This window comes from Somniosus microcephalus, chromosome 11 (genome assembly GCF_052327205.1).
Source record: "Somniosus microcephalus isolate GS21.2 chromosome 11, FLI_Smic_1.0, whole genome shotgun sequence".
NCBI lineage: Eukaryota > Metazoa > Chordata > Chondrichthyes > Squaliformes > Somniosidae > Somniosus > Somniosus microcephalus.
Window position 1 is genome coordinate 230213807 of NC_140997.1, and position 13702 is coordinate 230227508.

The 13702-nt window shown below is 48.4% G+C and overlaps 1 protein-coding gene across 3 annotated transcripts in view; it reads right to left on the minus strand.

Moving 5' to 3' along the window:
• The window catches only part of tpra1 (transmembrane protein, adipocyte asscociated 1), a 57836-nt gene that overhangs the window by 13817 nt on the left and 30317 nt on the right, over positions 1-13702 (minus strand). For all 3 annotated transcript variants that reach the window (XM_086002088.1, XM_086002090.1, XM_086002089.1), the window contains exons 3-6: positions 10041-10173; positions 5171-5257; positions 3341-3413; positions 2748-2827 (exon numbers count right to left, since the gene is read on the minus strand). In XM_086002088.1, coding sequence (XP_085858214.1) covers positions 2748-2827; positions 3341-3413; positions 5171-5257; positions 10041-10173 — 373 coding nt within the window. The remainder of the gene's footprint in view (positions 1-2747; positions 2828-3340; positions 3414-5170; positions 5258-10040; positions 10174-13702) is intronic.

Here is a 13702-nt window from a genome sequence, read left to right on the forward strand (position 1 = left end):
TTTACAACCTTAGAATGAAGGCTTTTATTAATTGCGGAAAAGGTGTCGCCGTTGAAAATCACGGCCAAGGTCGACATGCCCGCGGAGCGCCAGGGCGGGCGATTGCGTTCGCTACTCCAGGTGATGCCAGCTCCGCACCTCGCCGTCCAGACACGAGACGGCTCTGAGCAGCGGCCAGCCTGAGGGAAGGAGTGTGGGGAGAGTCGGGGGGGGGGGGGGGGGGGGGGGGATTCACAGCGGAATCCTCAGAGGTCAGTGAGCTCTGCTGCGCAGCCAATGGAAGCTCTGCCTCAAACACGTACGTCTGCCGGTGCAGACAGAGAGCAGGTGATGCTTGCAGGTGTCCCGGCCAACATTTATTCCTCATTCAGGACTTTCCATCGCATTGCTGTTTGTGGGATCTTGCTGTGCACACATTTGCCAAGGCATTTGCCTACACAACCACTTCAAAAAGTACTTCATTGGATATGAAGCACTTTGGGACTTCGAGACGTGAAAGGTGCTTTATAGACAGACACTAGGTGTCAGCCAGGGCTCATTGGTACCTCTCTTGCCTCCGAGTCAGAAAGTTGTGGGTTCAAGTCCCACTCGAGATCTGCGCACAAAAATCTAGGCAGACACTCCCAGTGCAGTATTGAGGGAACGCCGTACTGTCGGAGGTGCCGTCCTTCGGACGAGACGTTAAACCGAGGCCCCGTCTGCCCTCTCAGGTGGACGTAAAAGATTACATGGCACTAATTCCAAGAGCAGGGGAGTTCTCCCCGGTGTCCTGGCCAACATTTATCCCTCAACCAACATTCACTAAAATAGCTTATCTAGTCAGCTATTTCATTGTGGATTGTGAGATCTTGCTGTGCACAGATTGGCTGCCGTGTTTCCGACAATACAACCGTGACTGCACTTCATAAAATGTACTTAATTGGCTGTAAAGTGCTTCAGGGTGCTATAGAAATGCAAGTCTTTCTTCTTTCTTAAATGCAAGTTCTTTCTTTCTGCCAATCTACTTGAACGAGACTGAAAGGTACGCTATTCCGCAACTTTTCCTGCAGCAGTCCGAAATCCCACTATTTACCCCGGTCTCCCAGGTCACGCAACAAAAAGACTCGGCAGGGCAAGTGTGACCTTGCTGCCAGCAACAACAACTTGCATTTATATAGCGCCTTTAACGTAGTAAAACGACCCCAGGGCGCTTCACGGGAGCGATTATCAAACACAATTTGACACCGAGCCACAGAAGGAGATATTAGGACAGGCGACCAAAAGCTTGGTCAAAGAGGTAGGTTTTAAGGAGCATCTTAAAAAGGAGGAGAGGCGGGACTTGGTCAAGGGAGGAGGAGAGTGGAACAGAATCCAACTCCTCCTCAGATCTTCCCCAAAGTGTAACTAAAGCAGGTTTCACAATCCACAACCCAAACCCACAAGAAGCATCCGTGGCCGGTATCCAGGGTGTCTCCATTAACAGAAGAGTCCTACCTTGAAATCGTGTTGTGCAATATTAGCGGCGAAACACCTCAGCACGCTTGTGTGAAAGATTCTCTATCGATTATTTTAAAGAAGGCACCTCGTGGCTGATTTGCCGAGTGGGTGTTACTGGCAGTTGCCTTACCCGCTGGCTGAGTGTACCCAAAAAAAAAAAATCAGGGGACACTGAGGCTCCCCATCGACAACACAAACTCAAAATCAACTCTTTCAACTGAGCATGTTCGCACACTGGTTATCAATCTCGTATAGTGCGAGTTCAAGGCTTCCCACCCCCTACGCTGAATTTAACGATAATCTCTAACTATCGAAAAGAAAGCAAGGAGGGCAAGAGGGAAGAAAGACTTGTATTTTTATAGCGTGCTCCACGACCTCAGACCTCCAAAAGCACTTTACAGCCAATGAAGTAATGTAAGTGTAGTCACTGTTGTACTGCGGGAGCAAGACCTGGGCAGTAAGGGAGGGTATGAGAGGCAATGTGCGTGCAAATCAACACCCGATTCAAATTGCGATTTGAAGGGGCGGATCCACACATACCAGGCGGCTATTGGAAACTAAACAAGCTAGGGAACCAGGTTCAGCCTCATTGAGTAAATCATTCTCTCAGACTGGATTATTTTTCAGCATCGCTAGAAGCAGATCCGCACTGTATTCACAAAAAGAAGTTGCATTTCTATAGCGCCTTTCACGACCTCAGGATGACCCAAAGCCAATTAAGTACTTTTGAAATGTAGTCACTGTTTTAATGTAGGAAACGCGGGAGCCAATTTGCACAGAGTAAGCTCCCACAAACAGCACCAAGCACCTTGGAGAGGACAGATAATCTGTTTTGAAGTGATGTTGGTTGAGGAATAAATCTGGCCAGGCTAGTGGCCAGGATAACTCCGCTGCTCTTCTTCAAATAGTGCTGTGGGATTGTTTATGTCCACTTGAGAGGGCAAGGCGGGGACTCGGTTTTTTAACCTCTCATCCGAAAGACGGTACCCTCCAACAGTGCAGCGCTCCCTCAGTACTGCCCCTCCGACAGTGCGGCGCTCCCTCAGCACTGCCCCTCCGACAGTGCGGCGCTCCCTCAGCACTGCCCCTCCGACAGTGCGGCGCTCCCTCAGCACTGCGAGTGTCAGCCTGAATTGTGTTCTCAAGTCTCTGGAGTGAGACTTGAACTCACGACCTTCTGGTTCAGGGGCGAGAGCACTACCCACTGAGCCAGTGATGAAAAAGTGGAACAACAAGGCACTGCTGTTGTAAACAAGAGCGTTCAGACAGACCTGTGTTATCGAGTAACCCAGAGCAAGTACTGTAGTTATGGCCAACACACGCTTGATGCTTGAGTTACTTTCAAGGTGCCCTAAGCCCAGGGAGAATGAGAGAAAGACACACATAATCAGTGTATAATATATAAAAATCAATGTACCAATTTCTCAGGGCACAAATAACAACAACTTGTATTTATACAGCGCCTTTAATGTAGCAAGACATCCCAAGGTGCATCACAGGAGCGATATCAAACAAAATTTGACACCGAGCCACATAAGGAGATACTAGGGCAGATGACCAAAAGCTTGGTCAAAGAGGTAGGTTTTAAGAAGAGTCTTAAAGGAGGAGAGCGATGTTGAAAGGCGGAGGGGTTTAGGGAGGGAATTCCAGAGCTTAGGGCCTCGGCAGCTGAAGGCACGGCCGCCAATGGTGGAGCGAAGGAAGTCGGGGATGGACGAGAAGCCAGAATTGGAGGAGCGCAGTGATCTCGGAGGGTTGTAGGGCTGGAGGAGGTTTCAGAGAGAGGGAGGGCCAAGGCCATGGAGGGGATTAACAATAAGGATGACAATTTTGAAAATCAAACATGGATAACTCTACAACTTACCAAACGCTAGGCCTAATATTATAACGCTCAGCTCAGTTGCCAACAGAAAGAATCGCGAGATCTCCCAAAGAATCTAAAAGAGAAATAGCAAAATGTATCAGTCACTAATGGCACTTGCTACACAAACTGGTCGAACTATTTTACTCCACATTTTCAATGGCGAGATGAGCTGTGGACTCTCCACCGTTTCCAGAACTCATCTATCAAGACTCACACACAAAGAACGATCACTTGGGCGAGGAAACCAAGTGAACCTGCAACCCAGGGCCTCAAGCGTGGGGGGAAAAAACTGGGGATGGTGCGGTGGGAAAGAGGATTGTTCTTGGACCAGATCGGGTTATGGTGGATTAGCCAAGCGTGAGAGATAAATTGCAGTCTGTGTTGGACAGAACCGCCACAAACTCTGTTCCCCAGCCATCGCCTCCATCCCTCATACCTGGGATGGCAGGAATGACGTATGAGGAGAGATTGGATCGATTGGGCTTGTACTCGCTGGAGTTTAGAAGAATGAGAGGGGATCTCATTGAAACTTATAAAATTCTAACAGGACTGGACAGACTAGATGCTGGAAGGATGTTCCCAATGGTCGGGGAGTCCAGAACCAGGGGTCACAGTCTAAGGATAAGGGGTAAGCCATTTAGGACAGAGATGAGGAGGAATTTCTTCACCCAGAGAGTGGTGAACCTGTGGAATTCTCTACCACAGAAGGCAGTAGAGGCCAATTCATTAAATATATTCAAGAAGGAGTTGGATATATTTCTCAAGGCTAAAGGGATCAAGGGATATGGGGAGAAGGCAGGGACAGGGTACTGAATTTGGATGATCAGCCATGATCTCATTGAATGGCGGAGCAGGCTCGAGGGGCCGAATGGCCTACTCCTGCTCCTATCTTCTATGTTTCTATGTTTCTCACCCTGGCCACTGTCTGAGGCTGAACCAGACCGATTGGAACCTTGGCATCCTCTTTGACCCCGAGCTGAGCTTCCGACACCAAGACCGCCTACTTCCACCTCCTTAACATCAGCCCGTCTCCACTCCTACCTCAGCTCATCTGCTGCTGAAACCCTGAGCCATGCCTTTGTTACCTCTAGACTTGACTATTCCAAAGCTTTCCTGGCCCAGCCTCCCAACTTCCACCCTCCAGAAACTTGGAATTCATCCAAACCTCTGCTGCCCATATCCTAACTTGCACCAAGTCCTGTTCACCAGGGTTTCTACTCCCGATACCATCCAATGACCCCTTCCAGGGAAGTGCAGACGTGCGGACGGAGAGTAAGGAACAGGATCGAGCGCCACTGTGAAGCCTTCCGTGGCCGGATAGCCTACCGGCACTCGTCGTCACGGCTGACGCAAGTAAAGGGCACTTGGGGGTGGTGGTGCTGAGGCCGAGTGCCACCTGTGGGACCGTACCCCAACGAGGATGCCAATGTCTTCAGGGAAAGAGGGGAGAAATATTGGAGAGGAAAAATCTCTCAAAAATGGAAGTAACATTTTTCAGTGCTGCACGGAAAAGAAAAATAATTTAAATAGACAGAGAATTCCTCCTCTCTCAGTTTCCTCCTCTCCAGACTAAAGAGTAACTCCCAGTCTCCCAGCAATGGTGCCAGAGACCAAACGGAGCTAATGTTCTCTGGACGTTGTGTAAGGAAGCACCTGGCCTCCTCTCACTAGTGTCTCCAGGGTGGAATATCCTAGCCCAGGATTCCTTGCTGGGAGCAGCATTCCAGGATTGTAATACCAAAGACACTACCCTGTCCTGGAAAGGTTTTTTTAAATATATAAAAATCCAACAAAGAGATTGGAAGCAGAAGAAAAACTTGCTCCACCTACCTTGTCCGTTACCATAGCTACGCTGGACGCACTGACGGTCATGGAAACAATAGCACGTGCGATGCCCACTGTTGCCACAACAAACACCTGCAAAAGAAAAAAAAGATACCTGATTAACCCTGCTGCAGCTCTATTTAGGGCTACAAGGGTTTGATTATATGGGCAGGTTGCACAGACTAGGCTTGTACTCCCTCGAATATAGAAGATTAATGGTTGATATAATCGAGTCCAGAACCAGGGGTCACAGTCTAAGGATAAGGGGTAAGCCATTTAGGACAGAGATGAGGAGGAATTTCTTCATCCAGAGAGTGGTGAACCTGTGGAATTCTCTACCACAGAAGGCAGTTGAGGCCAATTCATTAAATATATTCAAGAAGGAGTTGGATATATTTCTTAAGGCTAATGGGATCAAGGGATATGGGGAGAAGGCAGGGACAGGGTACTGAATTTGGATGATCAGCCATGATCGCATTGAATGGCGGAACAGGCTCGAGGGGCCGAATGGCCTACTCCTGCTCCTATCTTCTATGTTTGAGCAGTTTAAGATGATTAAAAGGCGTGGATAGGGTAGATAGAGAGAAACTATTTCCTCTGGTGGGGGAAGAGTCCAGAACAAGGAGGCATAACCTTAAAATTAGAGCCAGGCCGTTCAGGGGCGATGTCAGGAAACACTTCTTCACACAAAGGGGAGCGGAAATCTGGAACTCTCTCCCCCGAAAAAGCTGTTGAGGCTGGGGGTCAATTGAAACTTTCAAAACTGAGGTTGATAGATTTTTGTTAGGCGAGGGTTACGGAACCGAGTCAGGTAGATGGAGTACCCCAAAATGAAAAAAGTTTACCGTGAGGCAACATCTACGGATCTGGACCCACCATCCTCCGCATCTCAATGTCTCTGTACCCCATCATGGAGTCAGCAATGGAGACCACGGCTGTGGAGTAGGGGAGTAAAATTTGGGGGAAAAGTATTTAAAGAATGAAAAAGATTCACAGATCTTCTCCGGTCCCCAAGAGAACGTTTCCATGAGCTAAAACCTTTGTGAAAACTTTAGGCGCTTTTGTTAGAAAACGCTGGTGTCTCTTGCTATTGGAAGTTAGTAATCGAACCTGCCGATTCAATTGGTTTTGGTGACGGTGCATATTTGGGTCGGGGTAAATGCCCGATTCCCCAGCGCTGGTACCGGCTGCCACCCGATGGCAAACAGCGCCAAGGGGAAGCCTAAACAATGGTCGGAGACTGCTGAAGTGCCACTCTCCTGCAACCGGGGCGACAGTGCAAAAGGTGCCTTCAGCCACTCCGCAACTTGAGCCCATAACTTCAGCTGACGCTTCCAGTGCAGCACTGAAGGAGCGCTGCACTGTCGGAGGTGCCGTCTTTCAGATGTGGGCATCGCTGGCAAGCACGGCATTTATTGACCATCCCTTGAGAAGGTGGTGGTGAGCCACCTTCCTGAACCGCTGCAGTCCCGTGTGGTAAAGGTGCTCCCACAGTTCTGTTAGGGAGGGAGTTCCAGGATTTTGACCCAGCGACGATGAAGGAACAGCCGATATATGTCCAAGTCAGGATGGTGTGTGAGCTGAAGGGAAACCAGGAGGTGGTGGTGTTCCCATGTGCCTGCTGCCCTTGTCCTTCTAGGTAGTGGAGGTCGCGGGTTTGGGAGGTGCTGCCGAAGAAGCCTTGGCGAGTTGCTGCAGTGCATCTTGTAGAAGCAGTAAGATGCTACATAAATGCAAGTTTTTTTTTTGGTTTTTTTATAATTGCCGCCCATTCAAAACCAGCATAGCAAATGTCCCTGATGCTGGGGAATTTTTCCACAGGGTGGGCCGGGCACTTGTTGTTCCTTCGTGAACTGCTTCGCTTCCAGATGCTGTTCATTCTCCTGCAGCTGAGAAATGTCTCACTCCTTATATAAAAAAAAAAAAAATCGACCGAAAACAAATAAATAGAAACTTCTAGCTATGCCTGATGGAAATAAGTCACAGACTGCAGTTAACTCTTTCCCATGTTCAGAGTGGCTTCTTAAAGCAGTCTGCCAATCCCCTTGGTGGTATGTTTGGTAGTTATAGGGAAGAGCCAAGTGTTGGTAAAACCATCTCAGCACTCGGTCAGTACTGCACTGGGAATGTCAGTCTAAATTTCGTGCTCAAACTTTCCGGAAGTGGGAGTTGAACCCTCAACATTCGGACCAAGAGGCGAGAGCGCTACCAACTGAGCCCCAGCTGAAGAAGAGCTGGGGAGTTCCTGGCAAATATTTATCCCTCAACCAGTATCACTAAAAAACAGATTATCTGGTCATTATCACATTGCGGTTTGTGGGAGCTTGCTGTGCGCAGTTTGGCTGCCGCGTTTCCTACATTACAACAGTGACTTCACTTCAAGAAGTACTTCATCGACTGTAAAGCACTTTGGGATGCACCAAGGCCGTGAAAGGCGCTATAGAAATGCAAGATCTCTCTTTCTTTCTTGTCTGAAAAATTAAGTTTCCCCCCCCACTTGCAGATATATCCGAGTGGTTTCCACACTGCTCCACCACCAAAATAACTCTGAAAACACAAGGCAGATTTGGCTGAGGCGGCCCTTCAGCTTATTTGATCTCATCCTTCCAAAATACGAACCCTACCCTCTCGCCAGCTGTATCTTAAACGTTCTGGACTCAACTCTCGTTCTTAGCAAAGCATTCCAGCTGTTGATCACCCGATGTGTATCCTAAACTCACCCTCCACAATCATGGACCTGTGTGCCCTTCCGAGTACTACTGACAAAGTAACTCTCACAGTAATTCTGCTTCACGCTCCATCAGGTTACCTCATTGGGAGTTGGGGGTCTTTTCAGCTCCCAAAAGGTTCCGAAGACACCATTTTTGTTAAGAATTAAGAAAAAATAATCAGGGATCAAATTTTATTTATGCTTTTGGGATCTTGCTGTGCACAATTTGGCTGCCATGTTTCCCTACATTACAACAGCGACTATACTTCAGAAAAAGTACTTTGATGGCTGCGAGGCGACTGGGATGTCCTGAGGATGTGAAAAGCGCTACAGAATTGCAAGTTTGTTCATACCAATATGACTTTAAAAAAATACATCAAAATAATGTAAAATGAAAGTGAAGATGGAAAATGCAGGAGAGAGATTAGTGCAGGTCAGTCACACCCAGAACAGCAATCTCTTTCTGTCAGATGCTAATTAAAATGCATTTCATTTCTAAATTTTTAATTTCAGGTCACGGAGGTGTAGTCTACATACAACCGCCGTTTGAGATCAAGTTAATGACATCAATTATGGTCATGAAGAGTGACAGAAAACTGGGCCTGCATTCACTGGAGTAGAGATGATTAAAGGGAATCCAACACAGTGTTCACAATTCAAGAAAGATTTTCAGAGAGCAAATAAATAAAGTGAAGGATTACTTCCGCTGGTTGGTGAATTGATAACAAGAGGATAACCTCGAGATTAGCGCTAAAAACGACTTGCATTTCTATAGCGCTTTTCATCACCTCAGGACATCCCAAAGCACTTTCCGGCAAATGAAGTACTTTTTGAAGTGTAGTCACTGTTGTAATGTAGGAAACGCGGCAGCCAATTTGCGCGCAGCAAGCTCCCACAAACAGCAATGAGATAAGTGACCAGATAATCTGTTTTAGTGATGTTGGTTGAGGGATAAATGTTAGCCAGGACACCGGGAGCACTCCCTTGCCCTTCTTCGAAATAGTGCCGTGCGTGGGATCTTTTACGTCCACCCGAGGGCAGACGGGGGCTTGGTTTAAAATCTCGGCCCGAAAGATAGCAACTTCGACGGAGCAGCACTCCCTCGGTACCAATGCTCGTCAGCCTAGATTATGCACTTCAGTCATTGGAGCAATTCTCCAGAGCTTAGGGCCCCAGAGAGCTGAAGGCAAGGCCGCAAATGGTGGAGCAAAGAAAGTGGGGGATGCGCAAGAGGCTAGAGTTGGAGGAACGCAGTGTCAACAGCTTTAGCAGGAGGAGGAAAGAGGGAGAGAGAGACAGAGACAGAGACAGAGACAGAGAGAGAGAGAGACAGAGAGAGAGAGAGACAGAGAGAGAGAGAGAGAGAGAGAGAGAGAGAGAGAGAGAGAGAGAGAGAGAGAGAGAGAGAGAGAGAGAGACAGAGAGAGAGAGAGAGAGAGAGAGACAGAGACAGAGAGAGAGACAGAGAGAGAGACAGAGAGAGAGAGAGAGACAGAGAGAGAGAGAGAGAGAGAGACAGAGAGAGAGAGAGAGAGAGAGAGACAGAGAGAGAGAGAGACAGAGAGAGAGAGAGACAGAGAGAGAGAGAGAGACAGACAGAGAGAGAGAGACAGACAGAGAGAGAGAGACAGACAGAGAGAGAGAGACAGAGAGAGAGAGAGACAGAGAGAGAGAGAGAGACAGAGAGAGAGAGAGAGAGAGAGAGAGAGAGAGACAGAGAGAGAGAGAGAGAGACAGAGACAGAGAGAGAGACAGAGAGAGAGAGAGAGAGACAGAGAGAGAGACAGAGAGAGAGAGAGAGAGAGAGAGAGAGAGAGACAGAGAGAGAGAGAGAGACAGAGAGAGAGAGACAGAGAGAGAGAGACAGAGAGAGAGAGACAGAGAGAGAGACAGAGAGAGAGAGAGAGACAGAGAGAGAGAGAGACAGAGAGAGAGAGAGACAGAGAGAGAGAGAGACAGAGAGAGAGAGAGAGAGACAGACAGAGAGAGAGAGACAGACAGAGAGAGAGAGACAGACAGAGAGAGAGAGACAGACAGACAGAGAGAGACAGACAGACAGACAGTGTGCAGCAGGTCAAGTGTTCCTAACTCGATTCCAATTACCTGGACACCTTGCAGTCATTCCGTGCGTCACACCAGTCTGCTAATTCACTGCAGAAGACTCACCAGTATGTAGAATGTAGTGAAGATGGGGCTGGATGTGGCCCGGATCTTTGCTCTAGCTGACGGAAGCTTCCAGAGCAAAAATGCAAAGAAAAGCACATTGGGGATGAGCAGGAAGACGTCCCAGAATCGAACTCTGTCAGGAGACACGAGGGGGAAAATAATTAGAAAAGAGATGTGAAACCTGGCATGCAGACATGGAGTCATTTGTTTCACACAACTTTACAATAACAACTTACATTTATATAGCACCTTTAAAGTAATAAAACATCACGGGAGCGATCAAAATTTGACAGAGTTCACATAATAGGATGTTAGAAAAGCAAAATATTTCAGATTTCCAGCATCTGCAGTAAGAACAGAAAGTGCTGGAAATACTCAGCAGGTCAGGCAGCATCTGTAGAGAGAGAAACAGAGTTAATGTTTCAGGTTCTGACAAAGGGTCATCGACCTGAAACGTTAACTCTGTTTCTCTCTCTGCAGATGCTGCCTGACTGGCTGAGTATTTCCAGCACTTTCTGTTCTTATTATAATAGGAGATTAGGACAGGTGACGAGGTAGGTTTTGAGGAGAGGTGAAGTAGTTTAGGGAGGAAATTCCAGAGTTTAGGTCCTAGACAGCTGAAGGGCACAGCCACCAATGGTGGAACGATAAAAATCGGGGATGCGCAACAGGCCAGAATTGGGAGGAGTGCAGCGATCTCGAAGGCTTGTAGACAATGTTCCCCCTAATTTTTTTTTTTTTTTTTTTTTTGCGTGCAAAATCTCCCATTCAGAAGCCGGCACCGGGGCTGCACAGGAACGTTATTTGTAGGGCTGGAGGAGGTTACAGAGATTAGGGAGGGGGCGAGGCCCTGGAGGGATTTGAAAACAGCAGGAGGAAAACAAAACTAACCTCTTTATTTTGGCCAAACTTCAGTAAAATTAAAAGCATTTTGAACAGTCATAATCTGATTGAATGGCGGAACAGGCTCGAGGGGCTGAATGGTCTACTCCTGTTCCTATGTTTGAAAGAAACATCCAGTTTCCCCCACAGTGTGGACCATCCACAAGATGCACGGCAGCAACTCGCCAAGGCTTCTTCGGCAGCACCTCCCAAACCCGCGACCTCCACCGCCTAGAAGGACAAGGGCAGCAGGCGCATGGGAACACCACCACCTCCAAGTTCCCCTCCAAGTCACACACCATCCTGACTTGGAAGTATATCGCCGTTCCTTCATCATCACTGGGTCAAAATCCTGGAACTCCCTCCCTAACAGCACTGTGGGAGTACCTTCACCACACGGGACTGCAGCAGTTCAAGAAGGCGGCTCACCACCACCTTCTCAAGGGCAATTAGGGATGGGCAATAAATGCTGGCTTTGCCAGCAATGCCCACATCCCATAAACGAATTAAAAAAAAACCAGCCCCTGCCAAAATGTGGGCTTCTTTTTGTGAAGCTTACATTTTTGTAGCATTTTCTCAGCCTCCTGCAGCGCTATATTGTCAACACCCTCTAGTTTGGAGGACAGGATCACGCGCAGGGTAAAGCTTGGCCCAGTAGGGTACCCAGACAGACACATAGAAGATAGGAGCAGGAGTAGGCCATTCGGCCCCTCAAACCTGCTCCGCCATTCAATGAGATCATGGCTGATCATCCAAACTCAGTACCCTGTCCCTGCTTTCTCCCCATATCCCTTGATCCCTTTAGCCTTAAGTATATCTAACTCCTTCTTGAATATATTTAATGAATTGGCCTCAACTGCCTTCTGTGGTAGAGAATTCCACAGGTTCCCCACTCTCTGGGTGAAAAAATTCCTCCTCATCTGTCCTAAATGGCCTACCCCTTATCCTTGGACTGTGACCCCTGGTTCTGGACTCCCCCGCCATCGGGAACATCCTTCCTGCATCTAGTCTGTCTAGTCCTGTTAGAATTTTATAAGTTTCAATGAGATCCCCTCTCATTCTTCTAAACTCCAGCGAATATAAGCCCAATCGACCCAATCTCTCCTCATACGTCATTCCTGCCATCCCAGGTATCAGTCTGGTGAATCTTCGCCGCACTCCTTCCATGGCAAGAACATCCTTCCTAGACAATAGACACACACCACACCAGAAGGTCCCAGGTTCGACTGCACCCCAGCACACCCCTCCCTCCGACCCAGATGGGGAAAGAGCGTGCAGCACACTCACGGTCAGAGAGTCTGCATGTCGGGGGCAAGGGGGACAGAATACGAGGCCTACTGTAGTGGAATAGCTAGCCAACGCTCGCTGTTTGGACTCGCCAGTGCAGAGCGGGCGGGGGGGTGCCACTAGCAACTGTGGAAACACCATGAGTCAGTCAGTGTCTTCAGGAGAGGCAGGGGGAGGGAGTTGGGGTGAGGAAGTCATGGTGGGGGTCTAAAGGAATGTAGACCAAATGAAGAGTTAAAAATCGAGTCTGCAGATTAAGTGTACATTCACCAGCCAAACACAACTGGTTTTTTCTGCAGTAATAATAGTTAAGCTTCTAGATTCAGTTTCTAAGAAGCAAATAAAAACAGCAATGGAGGCAGTGTTTGAGCATTGCAATTCAGCACTGGTCTCCTGGGCTTTTACAACACAAATCACTTCTAATATCCATTAAAGGAAATTGAGTTTGGAAAGAGAATCATGTTCGGTGCAATTCAATCAGCCCACCAGCCATCCCATGGGCTGGTTTTATTAAACGGCTGCTTGCTAAGATGAATGCACTGGCTTCCCCCCCCCCCCACCGCCACCCAGAACGGCTCTGCCGTGGAGATGCATCGCCAAGGCGCAGCACTGAGCCCGAAAGACCCAGAGAGTCTCAGGTGGGATACCTGCTCGGTGTCCAGTTGGCTGGTCCCAGGCAGGGGGCAGCGCTGAAGGTGGTACAATTGGCCTCAAATGCCTCTGGGCTGGGCAACTGGCCCCAGATCACCATTCAGCGACACCCCTGTCTCTGTAACCTCCTCCAGCCCTACAACCTTCCGAGATCTCTGCACTCCTCTAATTCTGGCCTCTTGCGCATCGCTGATTTTAATTGCTCCACCATTGGCATCCGTGCCTTCAGCTGCCTAGGACCTAAGCGCTGGAATTCCCTCCCTAACCCTCTTTCCTCCTGTAAGACTCTCCTTAAAACCTACCTCTTCCTGCCCGAATACCTCATGTGGCTCGGTGTCAAATGTTGTTTGATAACGCTCCGGTGAAGCACGATGGGACGTTTTACTAGGTTAAAGGCGCGATATAAACACAAGTAGCATTTTGTCATTGTTGGTGCTTACAATTGGGGCTTGTAAACAACTGAGGATGTTGCTGAAGCTTAAAATAACGGGTTCTTTCCATGTAGTTTCTCGTGTTCAAATTTTCAGCGAGTTATTATATTGGTGGGAGAACATAGAAATGGGAGCAGGAGTAGGCCATTCGGCCCCACGAGCCTGCTCCACCATTCAATAAGATCATGGCTGATCATCGACCTCAACTCCACTTTCCTGCCCCATCCCCAGATCCCTCGATTCCCCACGAGTCCAAAAATCTAGCGATCTCTATCTTGAATATACTCAACGACTGAGCCTCCACAGCCCTCTGGGGCAGAGAATTCCAAAGATTCACCACCCTCCAAGTGAAGAAATTCCTCATCTCAGTCCTAAATGGCCGACCCCTTATCCGGAGACTGTGACCCCTAG